Source organism: Panthera onca, chromosome B3, assembly GCF_046562875.1.
Source record: "Panthera onca isolate mPanOnc1 chromosome B3, mPanOnc1 haplotype 2, whole genome shotgun sequence".
In the NCBI taxonomy this organism is placed as follows: Eukaryota; Metazoa; Chordata; class Mammalia; order Carnivora; family Felidae; genus Panthera; species Panthera onca.
In genome coordinates this window covers 135,791,806-135,814,871 of record NC_138344.1, presented here as the reverse complement: position 1 = coordinate 135,814,871, position 23,066 = coordinate 135,791,806, and the positions used below count along the sequence as shown (strand labels likewise).

General features: G+C 42.1%; 1 protein-coding gene across 10 annotated transcripts in view; it reads right to left on the bottom strand.

Annotated features, from left to right (window-relative positions):
- Nucleotides 1-23,066, bottom strand: part of UNC79 (unc-79 subunit of NALCN channel complex) — a 262,094-nt gene that overhangs the window by 47,146 nt on the left and 191,882 nt on the right. For all 10 annotated transcript variants that reach the window (XM_060620631.2, XM_060620624.1, XM_060620626.1 and 7 more), the window contains 7 exons: nucleotides 21,799-21,901; nucleotides 19,408-19,548; nucleotides 16,531-16,569; nucleotides 5,894-6,006; nucleotides 5,720-5,805; nucleotides 4,658-4,831; nucleotides 1,420-1,488 (listed from right to left, as the gene is read on the bottom strand). In XM_060620631.2, the coding sequence (XP_060476614.1) occupies nucleotides 1,420-1,488; nucleotides 4,658-4,831; nucleotides 5,720-5,805; nucleotides 5,894-6,006; nucleotides 16,531-16,569; nucleotides 19,408-19,548; nucleotides 21,799-21,901 (725 nt within the window). The remainder of the gene's footprint in view (nucleotides 1-1,419; nucleotides 1,489-4,657; nucleotides 4,832-5,719; nucleotides 5,806-5,893; nucleotides 6,007-16,530; nucleotides 16,570-19,407; nucleotides 19,549-21,798; nucleotides 21,902-23,066) is intronic.

Here is a 23,066-nt window from a genome sequence, read left to right as displayed (position 1 = left end):
TGAATTTGTTACATGCTAGTTGCTGCTGAGGATAAGAATTATGTCCTTTGTTTATATTCCCCACAGAAACCCATATAGAAAATCTTAAAGGAACCTCTTGAAACAGTACTGTTGATTCAATTATTATTTGCTCTGTTTAATGTTGCCTTGAAACATTGATGATGGATGAATAAGGTCAGGAATGTATCTCCAGTTGATATATACTGCATCTTTACTCATCAAAAAAGGAAACCTGAATTCAAACCTATACAGAAACTTGTTCTTTTATCCAGCAATCACATAGTGATGGGGCAATATGGTACAACGGAAAAATTAAGGAGGCTGGAATCAAAGGGTCTAGGTTCAAGTCTCAAATTTTCCACTAACCAGCTATGTCATCTTGGCCAACACAATTTATCTCTCTGAGCCTGTTTCCTTATCTATAAATGAGCAGATGAGATCAAGTGATCTCTTTGTAACTTTCCTGCACAAAGTATTAGTTTATAAAAACACAGTCAAGGTATGAATTTACAGGGGGTGGGCTTCTTGGTATATTAACTAGTAGTTACAAGCCATTGCAATACAAACTATTGCACCATTGTGTATAATGGAATACAAGCAGGAATACAAAGGTGAATGAGACACAGTGCTGGACTTCATGAAGCTCACAGTCTCACTGGGGAAACGTTTGTACCATGTAAGTGCTAATATAGAAAGCTCTATAGAGTACCGTGGGATCTGATATAGGAGGAAGTTGCTACGGAGAGTTCATATCCATTTTTTGAAATTTAAATGGGATTCAGATTATCATCTTGAAGAATGAGAAGGAGTTCGACTCACCAGCAAAAGTATAAAGCATTTCAGGCAGAGGAAATGGCCTAAGCAAAGGCAAGGAAGTATGAAATTAAATAAGATTATAAATGTAAAGCAGTTAGCATAATGCCTGCCATATGGTAAGTGTTCAACAAAGAGTGCTTGTTGTTTTGATGATAATGATGATGATTCTGAAAGTAAACAGGAGGCATGGGGGATGGTACAAGTAGCCCAAGCTGAAATTAGAAAGGTAGGCTGGCAAATTAATGAAATACCTTCTTGTATGCCACATTAAGGAATCTGGATATTATCCTAAAAGAAATGAGACGTGATCAAAGACTTTTAAGCACGGAACCAAGGCATTAAGATCTGTGTTTAGAAGGATCACCTAGATCATAATATGAAGGGCAGCCTGGTGGCCCTGGCCCAGGATTAAGAGGACTAATAGCAAAAAATGATATTGTGATGTATTAGAACTCTTCATACTAGAAACTGTCAAGGTGTGTGAAAGTGAAACATTCAGTATGCAGTAACCATTTCTCCAGTATTACTATATGCCTGTCTTTTTAGGTTAAAAAAATAACTAAATAACCAATGGGTTGTTTTTCTGAAACATACAATACATACCCTTGTGGCATTGGTAGAGGGTATCTTCAAGAGGCAAATCATAATTCTCAAACTGGAATCTAAAGAACACTGTGAACAAATATGAAAACAATAAAAGTCAGTACCCTTCTTAATGTATCTTTTACTTCATGTATTTTTTATAAGCATTTATTTTAGGGGGAAAAATCTCAAATACAGCTGCCTCCTTACAGTTTTCTATGCCATATATTCATGCTGAAAAAAATCCTCAGGTTTTAAAAAAAACATAATTAAGCCATTAATTAAGCAATGTTAAACAACTAAATAATTAAACACAGCTCCTAAACTACTTCTCAAAGATATATTCTTAAAATTAAATCAGATAGTTGGATAAAGAATTGAATGGATGGATGGATGGATGGATGGATGGATGGATATATGAATGGATGGATGGGTGGATGGATGGGTGGACAGACTGACAGAGAGGTGGATAGGTAGGTATTAAATGTGTCCAACTCTAAAGAGGTACACTAATTTGTGAAATTTTCCCATGTTGGGAAAAAAACTACTCAAATCTATTTAAAATCATTAGGCTTATTAATCCAAAGAACCAGTTTCATCTGCCCTTTCTCTGTTGCTAAAGGATATGACAAAAACCTGGGAAAAAGCAGCAAAATTTCTACAAGAAAAAAATCATGCCTCGAAAATCTATTAGAGTTGCATTTTGGCAAGATTCCATAATCAAAATATACTTTTAAAATTGATTTTACTGGTATGGGGAGGAAGGGGAGAAATGTTACAACAAAAATAAATCTTATTTAACACAGTAAGCCTATCACAATGGTAGGCTATAGTTAAATCCCTGCAGCTGTGTAGAATACTAGCCTTTTAAGATAGTACAAATTAAGCCAGTGGTTCCCCAAGAATAACCCCTGGACCAGCAGCACTTCTAATTACCCGGAAACTTGTCAGAATACAAATCCTCAGGTTGTACTCCCAGTGAATCAGAAACTCTTAGAACAACGCCCAGGAATCTGATTTTAGCCAGTCCTGCAGGAGCACTGGTGCACTCCGAAGTCTGAGATCCACATCTCTACACTGATGAGAACTACAGAAGGTTTTTCGACAGTTTAAGATTTTCCGAAGGTATTAAAAACAAAGCAGAAGATGACCAGAGACAGTGCCTGGATCTGATCTACCAGGGCAAGTTTTTGCTTTAATTCTGGAAGTGTTTTACAGGTGCCTTCTAAGGGAATTAGTGGTCTATTTAATCTGCTTAACACCCATCGGAGTTCATGTGACATTTACACTACTTTAAACCAGGGGCTGAAAACTGGCTGTTCATTAGCTCCCCACGGTGTTTTAAAAACCAGGAAATATCATCTTCAAAAACATGGGAAGACCAAAGATACGAAGACTTAATTCCCACATGACAATTGGCTGGTGTATCGCAGCATATGGACTCATTAGAAGGGACCGGTTCTTTCCTGTTCTCAAGGGTCCCAGTTCTCTGTATAACCGTATCCCATTCTACTCATTAACCTTGTAGTTAGGGTCCCTATGGGCCAGGCTGATTGTCACAAATTAGGCTTACCAGTTGTTTACTGCTGGCAATACTTCCAATTGGTCAGTGATCAAGTTAAATATTTTGATGATCGTATCAACCTACAGGCATGTGAATTTGCCATGCCTGACTCACCCCTTCTCTTCAAGTGTGTGGCTTTATGCAATGAACAGCCCTGAATGGCTCTTGGTCCTAGGGAGGCTCCATGTGGCCGTGTTAAAATGCATCACTTAATCTTCTACATGTGTATATACAGTATCTATATACCACATGGTTTCAAAGTACAGTACTAACCCTCTTTGCTTGGATTTACTCAGCTACTCTATATTTGTGAGCAGATAGGATCATAGGATGTGAGAGATAGTAAAGATTTCAGAATATCCACTTGTCACAGTAACTTCCAACTCAAAGAAAACAGCACACACCAAGCTAAGGGTCCCTGAATTATCCTTACAGACCCTATTTTGGGGTCACATATTCCAAATCTGCCAATTTGGAAAAAGGCATTATCAGGGGTGGTCCATCTTTTTTTTTTTTTTTTAAGTTTATTTATTTATTTTTGAGAAAGAGGGAGAGAGAGAGAGGGAGAGAGAGAGGAAAGGGCAGAGAGAGAGGGAAAGAGAATCCCAGGCAGGCTCTGCACTGTCAGTGTGGAGCCCATGACCTGAGCCGAAACCAAGTGTCAAACACTTAACTGACTGAGCTACCCAGGTGCCCCGGGGGGTGGTTCATCTTTAAAAAACATTTTATATACATGTAATACTCATTTGAGAAACGGTGCTACCAACATGTAACTTCACTTGTCAGATCAACAAGTGATTGATTTTATTGTGAGTTAAATATTTCTGTGATCTGCATAAAGCTCGAAAAGCTCATGGAGCAAATGAGGTTCAAAGACATAGAAACGACCACTACCAGCCACCTCCTTTCTCCCTACTACAGAGACTAGATGCCTTCAATTCGCCCCTGCTGTAGAAGGACTCTAGGAGACTATTAGTGGAGAGGGCACTGGGTCAGGAGTCAAGAGTCTTGAGTTCTAATCCTCACATAGCCACCACCTCTCTGATTTTGCAGTCCCCTATCTGGAAAATGGGGGGCATTGGAAGGGATGGTTCTTATGGGTCTCTTCCAGCTTTAACAGTATAGAGTTCTGCTTCTGCATTTAATGGACTCATGTCAAAAATGCTCCTTAGGTCACGAGATTCACAGCTAGGTAATTGTGTGTGTATTCTTGGAAAGTGGTATGGTGGCCACAGGGAGGGGGCAATGGTGGTAGTGGTAAGGCAGCCAAACAGAAACATAATTATCACCTTGGCCTTGCAAGTAAGTACTTTACTCACAAACACGTAAACAATCACTTCCCTTTAGTTTTCGGAAATTTAGCTTTACATGGTATGTCTACTCTCCTTTTAGACAAAACTATGTACTTACTGACTTACGCATTTATTGAAAAAAATTTTCTAGATAAACACCATCTACTACTATCTTCCTGATTTTTAAAAATCAACTGGAAACATGAAATCACTATGTCAAAATGCCTAACACATTTTGCTTTTTAAGTTTGTAACACTTGGAGACAACAAGCTACAGAATGCTCTACACTCTGTGGCTAACAGAGATTCCTTACAGCCCTTTATGAAACATCAAATCTCTGTAAGCAGATGGTCTGCAAACTGTAAGATCACAATTGCAGATGAAATCCTGGACTCAGCTTACCTTCAGAGGCAAAACACAAGGCAGCTTGGCAAAAAACGTCTGAAACTGGTTGCTGATTGTGGTCCAGAGGCTGCTAGGAGAATCCATGGGCAAAGCTTCCATGAAGGTAGCAATGTTTTCCAAACAGCGTATCATAGCACCCCCTGCTGGTAAATTCTTTTTGTTATTTAGACCCTAAAAACACAAAAGCATAGGCAATCAACTGCTGAAACAGCTTGGGGATTCATAGAGCTATTTGTCGAAGATCAGCTTTAAAAATCACACATTCACGGATTAAACATGTGTTGTGTGCCTACTATACAGGCTGTTCGGTGTAATTGGCAGGAGGTGAACAGAGAAGAATCAAAAAATTCGGACAAACGGGAAAAACTGTGACTTTTAATTCAGTGGGAGACGGTGAAATGTGAGTAAGAAATAAGAAACACGTTTTAAGGATCTGCAGTTGGTGTGGTTAGGTGCTAAGAAGACACAATGAACGATGCTTGCTGGAAACTCCACTGGCCAAAGCCTGAGAGTAATGACTACAGAAGCAGCGAAGTTTATAGGGCCATTGGCCAACCCTGCAAGCTAACTGAGAACGCTACAAAGCAGAGGACCCGACACGTGAACCCAAGCGTCCGGATATGAACCGGCAATGGAGCTGAGAACTGAGGTCGTCTCATGACTGAGCACAGAAGCAGGACCTGAATCCCAAACCTCACGCTAAATAAGCAGAATCCAAGTCTCGCAATACAGTGCACACGGCTCCACCCACTGCGCATTTGGAAAGCCTGAAAGCTCAGTGCAGGTGAGCGCTTAACAGCTGCCATCCAGCCCTCAGTTGAGGGTGCCCAAGGAGCTTTAAATAAACCGTCAATCCACACACAACAGCAACGTCCAATTGGCACTCTTCCATACGTTGGCAATTCTTATTTTTAATTAATTTTAAACATTTAAAGAATTTAAGATTAATTGGACGTGTGTTAATACTTAGTTTAAATTTAATTTTTCAGTTAAATGACAGGCCTTCTTCCTCAGCTGCGATTTCGGCGGGGGCTTAGACAGTCATCAAAGCAAACCTACCTCCAAGAGCTGACTGAGAGCAGCGAGAGAGCTCAGCTCATTGAAGTCCATGAGAGACGTGGCTAAGGTCCGTAAGAAAGTCCCATCTGGAAAGTCAACAGTCAGATTTAGAAGCATTGGGGTTTCAGCGAGTAGCCACGTTTGTGGTGTTTGGATTCCCTGTGGAGGAATTACCTTTGATAGTGCTCTGGAACAGCTGTGGGAAGATGCCGTTGGGGGCCAGCTGATGGAAGATGCAGCGTAGGAACTGCTTGGCCACCCCCGCTGCGTTGCCGGGAACCATCATGCTGGGGGGTGAATGGGGAGAGAAAAGACAAGGACCCATGGGGCAACCAGCGTGAGCTTAGGTATTTCTGTATTTGTTTATTTTTTTTAATGTTTATTTTTGAGAGAGAGAAAGAGAGAGCATGAGTGGGGGAGAGGCAGAGAGAGTAGGGGACAAAGGATCCCAAAGTGGGCTTTGTGCTGACTACAGAGAGCCTGAGGCGGGGGATCCGGCTCACAAACAGTGAGATCATGACCTGAGCTGAAGTCTGATGCTCAACCCACGGAGCCACCCAGGCGCCCCTCTGTACTGGCTTATTTAGAGTTCAGGCATTTACACACCAGTCCTCTTATGGAATATCCCACTGTCTTTTTCATCAGTGAGATGAAATACTGCAGTTGCACGGAATCCCTGTTAATAAGAAGCTTCTAGAAAGAGAGAACCAGGAAATGTCAGAGGGTGCCAGACTAATTCTTCCAGCCACCCCAGAGTACAGATGAAGGTTCTGAGGCCCAGAGAGAAAATGTGACCCACGAAGGCTACACATCCAGAAAATGGCAGAGTCAGGATGAAAACCGGGATGAGATTATCAGCAAGATCCTCCCACGAAGGGTCATTAGCTAAAGAGAGCTGATCTGAGGGAAAATGCAGGGAGGGAGAGATGTTCATACCTAATGGGAGACAGGACAATTTTTCTTGGGGTGCCTTGAGCTGGTACTTACAGAAAGGAGAGGGCTTTGATCTGTGCAGTCGATCCCCACCCTCCACATCACTTATGCCCATGAAAACAGGGAGCCAAGAGGTGATATGTGGCCCCAGAGACGAAAGGATCAGGAAGGATGTTCCCAGAGGTGATTAGACAGTGAGTTACCAAAGGAAGAAAGAAGAAAAAAATCAAAGAGCCCAAATAGGTCGGTGGTAAAAAGTCCCTTTTACTAAGCTGTTATTATGCTACCCAGAAATGCTGATTCAAACTCACAGGTCAAAAACATTCTTCATTCAGAAATGACATCAAACTCACACAAACTCTTTCAAAAATTAGGGAAGGAGGGAACACTTCCCACCTTATTTTATGAGGCTGGCATAGCCCTAAAACTAACATCCGATAAAGTCATTACAAAACTAAACTATACTAAACTAAACTAAACTAAACTAAACCAACAGTCTTCATGGACATTGAATCCAACTATAAACAGGATGATGGTCCATGACCAAATAGAGTTTATCCCAAGAATGTAAGAAGGACTTAATATTCAAAATCCAATCAATGGAATTCAATATATTAAAGAATAAAAGGCTCAGTAGGTTACACATCTGACTCTTGATTTCAGCTCAGGTCATGATCCCAGGGTCATGAGATTGAGTCCTGTGCCAGGCTCTGTAGTAGGCATGGAGACTCCATAGGATTCTCTCTCTCCCTGTCTCTCTGTCCTTCCCCTGCTTGCACATATGTGCTCTCTATAAACAAACAAACAAATAAATAAATGAGTTACCATCTCACACCAGTCAGAATGGCTAAAATCAACAACTCAGTTAACAACAGATGTTGGTGAGGCGGTGGAGAAAGGGGAACCCTGTTACACTATTGGCAGGAATGCAAACTGGTGCAGTCACTCTGGAAAACAGTGTGGAGTTTCCTCAAAAAATTAAAAATAGAACTACCCTACGACACAACAATTGGACTTTTAGGAATATATCCAGAGGATACAAAAATGCTGATTCGAAGGGACACATGCATCCCAGTGTTTATAGCAGCGCTATCAACAACAGCCAAATTATGGAAAGAGCCCAAATGTCCATCAACTGATGAATGGATCAAGAGAACACACACACACACACACACAGGAATACTATTCAGCAATGAAAAAGAATGAAATCTTGCCATTTGCAACAACACGGATGGAACTGAAAGGTTATGCTAAGCAAAATAAGCCAGTCAGAGAAAGACAGATATGATTTCGCTCATATGTAGAATCTGAGAAACTTAACAGATAAACATAGGAGAAGGGAAGGAAAAATAAGATGAAAACATAGAGGGAGGCAAACCATAAGACACTCTTAAATACAGAGAACAAACTGAGGATTGATGAGGGTAGGGGGCTTGGGGGGTGGGTTAAATGGGTGATGGGCATTAAGGAGGGCACTTGTTGTGATGAGCACTGGGTATTATATGTAAGTGATGAATCACCGGGTTCTACTCCTGAAGCCAAGACTATACTGTATGTTAACCAACTTGAGAATGAATGAATGAATGAATGAAATAAGATATAATTGAAAAAAATAAATAAAAATAAAGAATAAAGGGCAAAAGCCATACAGTTATTTCAACAGATACAGAAAATGCATCTGACAAATTTAACATCCATCCATGATAAAAACTCTCAGCAAATTAGAAATAAAAGCAAACATCATCAGTCTGGTGAAGAGCATTTATGAACACCTACAGCAAGCATAATTAATGGTGAGATACCAAAGGTTTTTCTGGTAGAGCAGGAACAAGGCAAGGAAACTCACTAACATCTTTATTTTTATTACTGGAGATCCTAATCATTACAATAGGACAATAAGAAAATAAAAGGCATGAAAATCAGAGAGAAGTGAAATTGTCACTATTTGCAGACCTGACTTTTTTTTATATACAAATGCTTTTAGATTCTATGAAATCTTAAAAAGCAATGACTACAACTAGTAAGTGAACCCAGATTATTACATTACAATGTTAACATAAAAATTCAATTGCATATTTATACACCAGCAGCAAAAAAGTTGGAAAATTTTTAAAAATTCCATTTATGTTGGCTTTAAAACACTCAAAATTCTTGGGAATAAATTTAACAAAAGATGTGCAAAACCTCTACGCTGAAAACCACCAAACACTGCTGAGACAAACAAAAAAGACTGAATAAAATGAGAATATACACCATATTCATGAATTGAAAGACTCAGTATTTTTGTGCAGTTATCCCCAAATTGATTTATAGTTTCAGTACAATCCCCACAGGCTTTTCTCCCCCAAATTGAGAAGCTTACTCTAAAATGCATATGGAAATTTGATAAATTTATAACATCCAAATCAATCTTCTTGAAAAAAATGAGCCAAGTTGGAAGATTCATACTATCAGACTTCAAGACCTATCGTATAGCTATAGTAATCAAGACAGTTTGATGCCAGCTTAAGAGTCAACATACAGATAAACGGAACAGGATAGAGTCTGGAAGTAGATCAACCCTAATGTGGCTGTTTGATTTCAACCAACACCAAAGTGATCCAGTGGGGAAAGAGAAAGTCATTTCTTTTAATGGTGCTAAAATATTTAGGTTTCTACATGGATAAAAAGGAACTTCAACCCCTACCCTCACACCATACATAAAAATTAATCTGAGGGGCGCTTGGGTGGCTCAGTCGGTTAAACGTCTGACTTCGGCTCAGGTCATGATCTCACGGTTCATGAGTTCGAGCCCTACGTCGGGCTCTGTGCTGACAGCTTGGAGCCTGGAGCCTGCTTTGGATTCTATCTCCTTCTCTCTCTGCCCCTCCCCCACTTGTGCTCTGTCTCTCTCTGTCTCTCAAAAATAAATAAATATTTAAAAAATTTTTAATTAATTTGAGACTGATCATATAAATGCTAAATATAAATGCTTACACCATAAAACTTTTAAAGGAAAATACTGGAGAATATCTTCTTGATTTGAGGACAGGCAAAGACAACAGGAAGAAATAGTCATAAATTGTTTAAAAATTTTAACACAGTAGTCTTCACCTGAATTAAAAACATCTCACCAAAAAATATATTAACAAAAGGAACAAGTAAGCACCAGAGTGGGTGAAAATATTCTCAGGGCATATTTAATAAAGGACTGGTATTTAGGATATATAAAAAGGTCCTACAACTCAACCCAGTTGAACATGTACAAAAGATTCCAACAGACACTTCACAAAAGAAGACTTACAGAGGGTCTTGAAGAGCACTTGATAATATACTCAACAGCATTAGTCACCAGAGAAATGCAAATTTAAAGTATAATAAGATACCCACCAGAATGGTTAAGATTAAAAAGACTAACACCACCAAATTTTGGTAAGGATGTCAAACAACCAGAAGTCTCATACAATCCTGGTGGGAATACCAAAATGGCACAACCACTTTAAAGACACGATCTGCTAGTATCTTATAAAATAAAACATACACCCATCCAGGAACCCCACAATTCCATTCCTGGGTATTTATCTAAGAGAAATAAAAACATTTGTTTCCAAAGAGACTTGTATAATGGCCACAACAGCTTTATTTATAATAGCCCCAAACTGGAAACAATGCAAATGTCCATCAACAGGAGAATAAATAAATAAAGTATGGGATAGTACTTAGCTGTAAAAAAAAGAAACAAACTACTGATACAGGCAACAACATGGATGAATCTCAAAAACGTTATGCTAAGTAAAAAAGCTCAGACACAAAGAAGCACAAGCTGTATGATTCCATTTATATAAAGCTCTATGGTGGAAAAAAAAAGTAAGGCTAGTATTTGCTTATGTGGGTGGGAATTGGGAAGATGCATGAGGGGACTTTCTGGGGGTGATGGTAATGTTCTATATCTTGACAGAGATTTAGGTTATGCAGGGGTATGTATTTTCAAAAATCAGTGAAATGTACACGTAAGATATGCATACTCTCTAGTAGGTAAATTTTGCATCAAAGGAAAAAAATCTTAAATTTTTTTTAACGTTTATTTATTTTTGAGACAGGGAGAGACAGAGCATGAACGGGGAGGGTCAGAGAGAGAGGGAGACACAGAATCTGAAACAGGCTCCAGGCTCTGAGCTGTCAGCACAGAGCCTGACGCGGGGCTTGAACCCACAAACCATGAGAGCATGACCTGAGTTGAAGTCGATTGCTTAACTGATTGAGCCACCCAGGCGCCCCTAAGGAAAAAAATCTTAAAGTCAAACTTCAGTCAGTGATAACTTTGCTGAAGGATATATGGGGGAAGTATGCTAATATCTGAAATTGACTTTGAAATGCATCCAAAAATAAAATAGATTGATGATGGGTGGGTAGAAGGAGAGAGGGATGGTTGGATATACGATAAAGTGGGTAAAATGTTCATTGTAGAATCTAGGTGACAGGTATATATGAGTGTTCACTATTAAGTTCTTCCAACTTTGCAGTATATTTAAGTTTTTACAAGAAAATGTTAGGGGGGAAAAGTTTTAAAAAATCTATAAAGGAGCATAAAAAAGAGGAGCAAATATTCCTAAAACCAAGAGTTACAGAAGTACAGTAACAACAGCACCGTCTTATGGTTGTAGGGGTCGGTACAGTTATGCTAACACATATCCTCTTTCACTGGGACCTCACAGCACATACCCCTGTGACCTAACAAGGCTATGCACTGGTATCCCTCTTTTATAGATGAGAAAACTAAAGCAGAGAGATTAAGTGTGTCCAGAGTCACACACAGTACCCACTCTTGCTCTCCTCTGGTTCTTCCTCCCCACTGCAGCCAAAGTAGCCTTTCACACACACATCCCCTGCTGCATAAAAATCTTTCAGCAGCTTCCCACTGCGGCTAGTAGGAAGCCCAAGATATTTAATATGGTTTATAAGCCCGTATACACTGGCAAGCCAATCTCAGCAAGAGCTCACATGTCTGTGCTCTAGCCACACTGGACTTTCTGTGACTCTCCCTACACAATCTGTTCTTCACCACCTTCAGACCTGTGCACATGCTTTTTCCATAGCGATTTGCATGGTTAAACGCAACTCATTTCTTTCACATCTTAGTTTATTTTTTTTAATATAAAATTTATTGCCAATTGGTTTCCATACAACACCCAGTGCTCCTCCCAACAGGTGCCCTCCTCAATGCCCATCCCCCACCCCCCATCAACCCTCAGTTTATTCTGGAGTCTCTTATGGTTTGGCTCTCTCCCTCTCTAACTTTTTTTTTTCCCCCTTCTCCTCCCCCACGGTCTTCTGTTAAGTTTCTCAGGATCCACACAAGAGTGAACACATATGGTATCTGTCTTTCTCTGTATGACTTATTTCACTTAGCATTACACTCTCCAGTTCTATCCACGTTGCTACAAAGGGCCATATTTCATTCTTTCTCATTGCCACGTAGTATTCCATTGTGTATATAAGCCACAATTTCTTTATCCATTCACCAGTTGATGGACATTTAGGCTCTTTCCATAATTTGGCTATTGTTGAAAGTGCCACTATAAACATTGGGGTACAAGTGCCCCTATGCATCAGTACTCCTGGATCCCTTGGGTGAATTGCTAGCAGTGCTATTGCTGGGTCATAGGGTAGATCTATTTTTAATTTTTTGAGGAACCTCCACACTGTTTTCCAGAGCGGCTGCACCAGTTTGCATTCCCACCAACAGTGCGAGAAGGTTCCCGTGTCTCCACATCCTCACCAGCGTCTATAGTCTCCTGATTTCTTCATTTTGGCCACTCTGACTGGCGTGAGGTGATATCTGAGTGTGGTTTTGATTTGTATTTCCCTGATGAGGAGTGATATTGAGCATCTTTTCATGCGCCTGTTGGCCATCTGGATGTCTTCTTTAGAGAAGTGTCTACTCATGTTTTCTGCCCATCTCTTTACTGGATTATTTGTTTTTTGGGTGTGGAGTTTGGTGAGCTCTTTATAGATTTTGGATACTAGCCCTTTGTCTGATATGTCATTTGCAAATATCTTTTCCCATTCCGTTCATTGCCTTTTAGTTTTGTTGATCAAATATTGTTAAAATGTCGTGCAGAAGATCGATTCAAGTTACGTCTGAAGGGAGTTCTCTGTGCCTCTTGGATTTCAATGCCTTTTTCCTTCCCCAGTTCAGGGAAGTTCTCAGCTATTATTTCTTCAAATACCCCTTCAGCACCTTTCCCTCTCTCTTCCTCCTCTGGGATACCAATTATGCGTATATTATTTCTTTTTAGTGTATCACTTAGTTCTCTAATTTTCCCCTCATACTCCTGGATTTTTTTATCTCTCTTTCTCTCAGCTTCCTCTTTTTCCATAACTTTATCTTCTAGTTCACCTATTCTCTCCTCTGCCTCTTCAACCCGAGCCGTCGTCATTTCCATTTTGTTTTGCATTTCATTTAATGCGCTTTTCAGCTCCTCGTGACTGTTCCTTAGTCCCTTGATCTCTGTGGCAAGAGATTCTCTGCTGTCCTCTATACTGTTTTCAAGCCCAGCGATTAATTTTATGACTATTATTCTAAATTCACTTTGTGTTATATTATTTAAATCCTTTTTGATCAGTTCATTGGCTGTTGTTATTTCCTGGAGATTCTTCTGAGGGGAATTCTTCCGTTTGGTCATTTTGGATAGTCCCTGGAGTGGTGGGGACCTGCAGGGCACTTCCCCTGTGCTGTGGTGTCTAACTGGAGTTGGTGGGCGGGGCCGCAGTCAGCCCTGATGTCTGCCCCCAGCCCACCGCTGGGGCCACAGTCAGACTGGTGTGTGCCTTCTCTTCCCCTTTCCTAGGGGCGGGATTCACTGTGGGGTGGCATGGCCCGTCTGGGCTACTTGCACACTGCCAGGCTTGTGGTGCTGGGGATCTGGCATATTAGCTGGGGTGGGTAGGCAAGGTGCACGGGGGCAGGAGGGGCAGGCTTAGCTCGCTTCTCCTTAGGTGATCCACTTCAGGAGGGGCCCTGTGGCAGCGGTAGGGAGTCAGACCCGCTGCCAGAGGGGTGGCTCCGCAGAAGCACCGCGTTGGGTATTTGCGAGGAGCAAGCAAGTTCCCTGGCAGGAACTGGTTCCCTTTGGGGTTTTGGCTGGGGGATGGGCGGGGGAGATGGCGCTGGTGAGCGCCTTTGTTCCCCGCCAGACTGAGCTCTGTAGTCCGGGGGCTCAGCAACTCTCCCTCCCTTTGTCCTCCAGCCTTCCCGCTTTCCGAGCAGAGCTGTTAACTTTTGACCTCCCAGACACTAAGTCGCGCTTGCTGTCGGAACACACTCCGTCCGTCCCCTCCGCTTTTGCCAGCCAGACTCGGGGGCTCTGCTTGGCCGGCAGGCTGCCCCTCCACCCCGGCTCCCTCCCGCCAGTCCGTGCAGTGCGCACCACCTCTCATCCTTCCTACCCTCTTCCGTGGGCCTCTCCTCTGCACTTGGCTCTGGAGAATCCGTCCTGCTAGTCTTCTGGCGGTTTTCTGGGTTATTTAGGCAGGTGTAGGTGGAATCTAAGTGATCAGCAGGACACGCGGTGAGCCCAGTGTCCTCTTACGCCGCCATCTTTGTTAAAATGTCAATACTACCCAAAGCAATCTACACATTCAATGCAATCCAAATCAAAATTGCACCAGCATTCTTCTCGAAGCTAGAACAAGCAATCCTAAAATTTGTATGGAACCACAAAAGACCCTGAACAGCCAAAGTAATATTGCAGAAGACCAAAGCAGGAGGCATCACAATCCCAGACTTTAGCCTCTACTACAAAACTGTAACCATCAAGACAGCATGGTATTGGCACAAAAACAGACACAGACCAATGGAATAGACTCTAGAATTGGACCCACAAAAAGTATGGCCAACTAATCTTTGACAAAGCAGGAAAGAATATCCAATGGAAAAAAGACAGTCTCTTTAACAAATGGTGCTGGGAGAACTGGGCAGCAACAAGCAGAAGAATGAAACTAGACCACTTTCTTACACCATTCAGAAAAATAAACTCAAAATGGATAAAGGACCTGAATGTGAGACAGGAAACCATCAAAACCCTGGAGGAGAAAGCAGGAAAAGACCTCTCTGACCTCAGCCGTAGCAATCTCTTACTCGACACATCCCCAAAGGCAAAGGAACTAAAAGCAAAAATGAACTATTGGGACCTCATGAAGATAAAAAGCTTCTGCACTGCAAAGGAAACAATCAGATCTTAGTTTAAACATCGCTCCTTAAGGGAAGCCTGTCTCTCCTCCCTTCCTCCCATTACCTAGACTACCTCAGCTCTGCCTCATATACACCCACCCATCTCCCATCTCAGTAAACGGCACAGACATCTACCCAACTGTTTGGACCAGAACCTAGGAGTCATTCTTGCCTTCTCTCTTTCTCTCACACCCAACATCCAGTCTATCAGTGAATTCTGTTGGCTTGACTTGAAGAACATTTCCTGAATATATCCTTAATGGGACCTCTTCTCACTTTATTAGCTTGCACCTGCACCACTGAAATGGGCTCCACACTGGCTCCTCTGTTTCCACCCCTGACCCGCTTTCCTGCATTACCTATTTTCTTTTTTTTTTTTTTTAACGTTTATTTATTTTTGAGACAGAAAGAGACAGAGCATGAACACGGGAGGGGCAGAGAGAGAGGGAGACACAGAATCTGAAACAGGCTCCAGGCTCTGAGCTGTCAGCCCAGAGCCTGACGCGGGGCTCGAACTCACGGACCGTGAGATCATGACCTGAGCCGAAGTCGGACGCTCAACCGACCAAGCCACCCAGGCGCCCCATGCATGACCTATTTTCAACACAGAAGCTGGAGTGGTCTTTTCAAAACACAAGTTAAGTCATGTCGCACCCGCGCCCCGCCTCCCCCCCTCCCCACTCCCTGTTTCTCCCAGTTAAAGTCCTAACTCCTTACAATGACCTCCTGGGTCCTACCCGGCCAGCCTCACCGTCACCTCGTCCATCTCCTCTCCTACCCCTTCTCCCCACTCACTCTGATCCAGCCTGCCTTAGTCTTGTTCCCCAAATATCCTGGGCACTTTCCTGACTTACACTTTTGCATTTGCTGTTTCCTCTGTCTGGAACATTCTATAAGTTGCCACCTGGATCACTCTCCCCCTTTTTCAGGTTTTGTTTGAATACCACTTCCTTAAAGAGGCTGTTCTTGACTGTTACTACATCCAAAATACCACCTCTGGTTGTTCTCTATCTCCTAGACTTAACTGATTATTTTTCATAGCATTTAGCACTGAATGATACTAAGTTACATGATCAGTTTTTTTGTTTGTTAATTTGCTTATTGTCTGCCTCCTCAACTGGAGCAGAAGTTCCAGGAGAACCAGGCTTCGCTGTTTAGTTAACTGGTGCCCTCAGTTCCTAGTGGTCACTCCATAAGTATTTACTGAATAACTGAATGTTATATGGTCTCCCCATACTTTTTGTTCATAGCACTAAGCACTGTTAACAATCATACATCTGAGCAAATATTTTCTTCTTGTTCACCTCCCAGGCAGACTGTAGGCCCCACAAGGAAAGGAATCATGTCACTTTTGCCCCGAGTTGCAACCTAAGTACCTGGCACAGTGCCTGCTACAGAGTGGACCTAAAATAAGTACTGTTGACTAAAATGAGTGCATGCATGAAAAAATAAATAAATAATAAAATTAAATGGGTGAATGCATGAGTGGGTGAATGAACGAATGAATGAATAAAGGCATGCACAGAAAATGAATGAATGCTCTCTGGGGCTGCAGTGAACCTAACAATATTCCCTCTGTGGTACACCCTCTGGTGTTTTAGAAACAGGATGAACATGCACAGGGGACAAAAAGAACGTGAGATTTGGGCTCACTTTGGCACCTTACCTTTCTGCTTGATTGGAAAAAGTAGTGCTGGATGCCAATCTAGGAAAAGCAAACAGAGTTACATGAATATCTTAAGTTTTCATGGCGAAATGTATGAGTACTGCAGTAGGACCCATTGTGGCCCCAGTTCAGATGGGGAGACAAGAAAAACTGTTGGCAATTCCCCTGCTTCTGGACAGAGCCACGTGGTGGTCAGTCTCCCGGGTTCAGCTTAGCCCAGTTCCTGAGACCTGCTTTCTGCACCAAATCAGATGTTTCCACGGAGATGCACAGAGTTAAATTTGGTTTAATATATCACCCGGCCAATCTACAAATTGGCCTTTACAGCCAGGTTAGACAGATAATCAGGACAGCATTTGACCCAGTCTGTCTCTTTACATATTAACTCAAAATTCATTTCTTTGTGTTCCACCTCTGAAACGTAACCACAAACTAACCACAAACTATAAAAGCCTCTCTAAGAGAGTAAAACAGGCAATAGGGGTCTCTGTCAACTAATCTGTCATTAATCAACTAAATGACATATTGAGAAGAGAAATGTACTAAGTAATCAATATGTAACGTAATTTTTTGTCATTATATGGTTCATACACATGGAGATCTTCTATATGCATAGTAAGAAAGAGAATGTCTAAGCCCACTAAATTGGTGGGTTTAGAAAAACGTGTCTTCATCAGTAAGACATTGAAGAAACAAATGAGGAGATGCTAAAGAGTTGATGTATTTAAGACCACAAGAGAGCGCCCAGGCAAGAATGCATCTGGAGAGGAGGGTCTAGCAACCACTAACACAAGACACCGCTCCCCGTTGCTTTGCTTAATGACACTACAACGAATCAATAAGCGCTGGCAAATCAAATAAACCGTCATTAAGGGTGCAGCAAATGCAATCTTGATGGCTATATCTAAAAAAAGGGGGGTGGGTAAATTTTAAGGGGGAACTAAGTAGAGAGCCAGCTACAGAATCACAGACAGCCTTGGGTGATAAATGCTGAGCTTACATACTCTTAGAACACCCTGGGAATAGTTCCTGTGGGACTAACACAAATAAACTAAGTGTTCGTAAATCCACATTACCTCATCTGGAATTAAGGCATGCAAGGAAGCCCTGAATCAGGTGACGACTGAATCCATTTCCTGGTAGGTTTGGAGATCAGGCTTAGGTTGCTAAGGACTGTGGCAGCTGCTTTAAGTGCTCCTCCCCCCTACCCTGTCTCCTGCTAGTCTACCCAAAGGAGGTAGAGATTTAAATATATGTATATGCAAGCAGGTAAAAATATATCTGCTACTGTTTTTCCTTCACTTACCTTCAAAGCTCACATCTTTACATCCAGCAGCTGGCAATGCTTGAACATGGTTTATTCTCATTTATGTTAAACAAAAATGAAATAAAACCCCTCTATATATCATTTACAACTTAGACCAGCTATTTCAAGGAGATGATAACAGATCAGACCAATAATGCTATCTGACCTACATCTGAAAAGTACTGATGGTAAGAACCATGACCTTGCATAAATAAAAACTCTCAATTCCACAGCTGGTACATTTGTTCCATAATTGCTATGATTAGGTTAAAATCAAGGACGTAAATGAGATTAACTCATCTTTTCTTATCTATCTATCACCCACTGTTCATCACTGCACACTGGCTATTTCTAGGTATCAGAGGCACAATAGTTTTACCATCTCCTAAGGATATACACTTCCTAAGGACACTACGGAAAAATCTGGGGAAGGAATGTTAAGGGTTGAGGGGTTTTTTAATGCTTTCCTGTTTGTCTTTCATTTGAAATCAGCATTTCTTCTTAAAAAGAAAAAAAAGACCAACTTTTAGCTCCATTACAATTTATGTTCTTTCCCTGCCTCGAATACCAGGAATTGGCAGAATCCTGGTTTTTCCCTACCTCCTCCATAGAGACCTTCCCTAAGAAATTCTTTCCAGCCTGAACTTCTATAGCACTTAACTACGTGCACCACTCGTTACAGCTCTTAATCACATCCTATCTTGTATGGCTCCTCAGTTATTCCGTACATCACTGAGCTCTTCAACAACTAAGCCATAAAGGGCTTCAGGGCAAGGGCTGGGTCTAATGCCCACAGCCTGCAGCACCTGACTTTGTGCCAGCACACACCAGAAACTTAATACATTCGTGCAGAATTTAATCCGGTCCTCTCCGATAAGCTGTGCATGCTAGGACTACAATTTGTCACTGAATGTGAACTTCACTTATATCCATGAAGCACGTCACTTTTCTTCAAAAGTCCTATCCACTAAGTGGAGTTTTCTTAACATGAACATTCTCAAAGTAGATTAAGTTTAATCTCCCTTCAGTGGGGCTTTCAGCCCAAAATATGTGCATCCTTCCCTTTTCTGAGTCAGAAGTGTGAAACTACACTCCCAACTTCCCCTCATGTGACAATGCTCCAAGATTTCAAAGTGCCTTGAGAACTCATCTTAAATTAGGTAAAGAAAGATAATAATATCTAAATCTTACAAATAATAATATCTAAAGAATATCTAATAAGAATATCTCAAACTTGTAAACTGTTTAACCATGAACTGTGCACAATTCTGAGTACTATTCTGCACACCAGCCTATGCAGTCATTGAGGGCAACAAATATTAGACTTTTCTTAGTGCAGTTTCCTCTCGCTTTATTCTGACACAGTGACATTGTGACTCATGACCAACACAGCTAGGGCATTCAATCAAAAGTTTGGTCCATTCAGTTTTTAAAATTAGTCTGCATTGATCCCACAAATATCAAACACCTATAAGGTTACTGAATGTTTTGCTTCTGAACTGATCGTTTTTATTTCAAGCTGTAGACTGAATAAGGCCCCTTCCCCCACTGAAAACACAAGTGATGTTCACCTTCCCACAGACTGCATTATATCCAGCAACAACGGGGCTGCCAAGTCTGGGCTTAGGTGAATGAATGTGGAAAGGACCACAATGGCCAGCCCAAGGGTTTCCTCGTCATATTCTTCAAGAATGGCCCCACAGTCATGGCATCTGCAAAGAAAACAGAGGAACGCTGTCCACGAAAGCCGGCAATGTTTCCAAGACATAACAAAGTATATACAGCCATTTCTGGTGAGTCTTGGAGAAGTCCCCAAAGTCCCTGAAAGTCTCCAATTAAAGCGGTCCCACTCTCATAATCAATAGTAGACTCCAATGCCACCCTCACCGTAGACACAGAAACAGCACACACGGCGGAAATCAGGAAGGTTCTTTAAATCACTGAAAAGATTCAACTCACAAGCATCTGGCCCACAGTGAGTGCCAATCAGAATAACAGTTTGGAGCTTCTGGTTGAGGAATTTCGTGCATGTAAAGTTATTGCTAGAGATAGTCAGTGACTAGATATTTTTTTCATCTGTTGAAAAGAAAAATGCCTTAGGCACAAAATGGAAGCTTTCCTAAGCTGTCAGCTTGAAAAATGTCCCATTTGTGGAGGCAAGATAGGGGGGTTAAGCCAAGAGAACACTCTAGAAAACCTGGGGAGTCTGGATCATAGTCTCTTCTCTACCACTCACTTAGATTAGCCTTACGAGCTCCCCACGCCTACTCAGTGTAGTGTGTAAAAACACAATGGCCCTGCTCCTACGTGCCTTCCAACTTATTGCTCTTTGTAGTGTCTAATGTAGGTTCAATTTAGTTCATCTCAACCAAAGCCACAGCCCTTCTATTCAGCCACAGCTAGTCAGCTTTACAAAGTGAAGGGGAAAGTCTCCTGGGAAGAGCGAGTGAACTAGAGCACAATCACTAGCACAAACTTATTTAGGAACTTCCTAAATGCAAACTATATATATGAAGTCCCTGGAGGCGCCTGGGTGGCTCAGTCAGTTAAGTGTCCAACTTCGGCTCAGGTCATGATCCCACGGTTTGTGAGTTCGAGCCCTGAGTCGGGCTCTGTGCTGACAGCTCAGAGCCTGGGGCCTGCTTCAGATTCTGTATCTCCTTCTCTCTCTGCCCCTCCTCCACCCACGCTCTGTCTCACTCTGTCTCTCAAAAATAAATAAACGTAAAAAAAAAAAAAAATTAAATCATGAAGTCCCTGGCAAACGGACCTTTTTAAAAATAGAGGATTCACATTTGGAACTGAGAAAGAAGAGAAACAGAGTGCACACAAAGATTGGGACATGGAGGAGTACACAAATGGGGACATTGTACCAAAGGAGGAGCCAAGAAGAGCCCTCCTCTCGCAGCGAGGTGCTCCCCACGTGGACATCCCAAGGCAGCTCTTCACGGTGGACACCTTCACTTCTTCAGTAATGACCGCTGGCTGTGGCCAGCTGCACGGATCTTCACGCCGGCCCCTGACAACACACACTCTTCCTCCCTTTATCCCAACCTACCCGACATGCCACCAAACTTGGAATCCTGCAAGTCTTATTCTTTACCATACTCACTGAACAGGCACCTGTGTGCCAGGCAAGGTATAGGGAGCTTAGAGTATAAAATACAGAAGAAAGAGTCCCAGGCCCCTAAGGGACTCCTACTCAATTAAAGAACCCATGTGTATAAGCAACTAAATAATCAAAATACAATGTGGTAAGCAGTAGAATAGAGAGATGTAGTAAATACTATGGAGATTAGGACAATGGTATGATGAATTCTGCCTTGTGCAGTCAGGGACACTTTGCCTTTAGCTGGGTCCTGAGGCATGAATAGTTGTTCACCAGGCACAGAAAGTCCAGAGAGAAGGGCACCTATGTAATCACAGACGGGAGAACACATCAGGCATGCTCTGGAGAAGGGGAGGGGGCTGGGGAAAGAGCTCCCGGTCAGGAGTGGTAAGGCCGTACCTTCACAATCTAAAGGGCCTTTATTATGATCAAAGGCATTTGCACTTTATCCCAGAAAAGATCTGGGGATATTGAAGGCCGACAAACTGAGAGGTGACCTTACTAGTTTGGGATTCAGAGAAAGGATGCTGCTGGCAGGATGGGAATAAGAATCAAGTCTCAAACTGAGTCCGATCCTAACAATCTGAACCTTCTAATAATCAGTAAGTGGATATTATTTGCATTTTTGTCCAGACTGAAAAGGAACGTGCCCTGGCAGAAACAGATCCTGTCCGTGCAATGAGACTACGTTTCTGAAACAACAAGTGCATATGAACACTTGTGGCTATGGTCAGTTGAAGAACACGTTATGACGTAAAGCACTGCATGACTCCTCTGGTGCTTTCTCACAACCATGGTGAGCGAACTATCAGACTCTGTAAACACGGGGAGCGGAATGACTGTGTGAGCTTACTTGTCTGTCATCACCGTCGGCTGCTCGTCCGTGAATTCTTCGGGTGCCGGCACAAACATACTGACGATGCTGGGCGCTGACAGCAGGCTGGATTTCGTGGCACCTGGGTGAGCAGCAATGAGACACCTGGTGAATAAAGGTCTGTTTCTGGGGGCCGGGAAAAGCCCCATCCTCCTCTTAGAAATCTTCCCAAGATCACACGGGATGTGACATGATCAGCAACACTGCATTGTGGTAAACCCTCAAAGGTAAAATGAATTCAAGAAAGACTGCGATTTGTTTCTGTTTGTAGGATTTCAAGAGCTAGACTCCTAGCTCTCCCTTTGCCTTCTGACTTGGAGGACATCAGAAAGAGCTCAGGTGTACCAACAGGGGACGAAGACGAAAGTGGAAAAAGGGGGAAATCTATTCAAGGGCACCCTCAAATGAGTTACAGCCCTTATTTTCTAGGCATAAAGGGAAGATGTCCTTATGATCCTACATTTCCCGAATTACAAATGTGTACCAACCCTAAAATGCTGCCAATTTGAGAAGAGAATAAGATCCCAGAACTCTACTTAAGTAAGGGGAGGTGTTTGAGCTATCAAATATCAGAACAGCTTTCTACTTTGGAAATTAGTATCATAAGCCCTGAAGCAAAAGACTTCATTTTTCAAACTGAAATATTTATGAGTGAAATATCAAGTGTTTTGAAGGAATCATCCAGTGACTTCAGCTAATAAATACCGGAGTTTAAAACTTTGGGTTTTGATGCCTTCAAAGAAATCTAAGACAGGAATCTTGGCAACGTGCTCTAGTGATAAGTGCATCTAAAGAGCCAGCTGACCATTCTCTATTAAGGAAACCACCAGGGCTGGACTGATTCTCCAGGAACAGTGGAAACGAGGCACTCCAAGAAGAATCTCAAAGGAACAATCCAGGATAACGTCACGTTCTGCAGACTGATAACTGGGACTCAAGAGTTTTTCAGACAGCAAAGAATGCAGAAAATCTCAAGGGTCATTAAAGAATCTATTTCTCTTCTTTCCCGTCCGTAAGATGGCGGATGCAAAAGCTGAGAAGCCAGATACTAAGAAGAAGAAACCTGAAGCAAGGAGGCTGATGCTGGTGGCAAGGTTAAGAAGGGCTAGGTGGCAAGACTAAAACGCCAAAGACGGGGAAGCCCTGTCCTAGTCAGAGGAGTTGGAAGATATTCCTGATCAGCTATGTATTCCAGAAATACCACATACAAAAGGAAGTATTCAGCAACTAAGTCTAGGGTTGAAAAG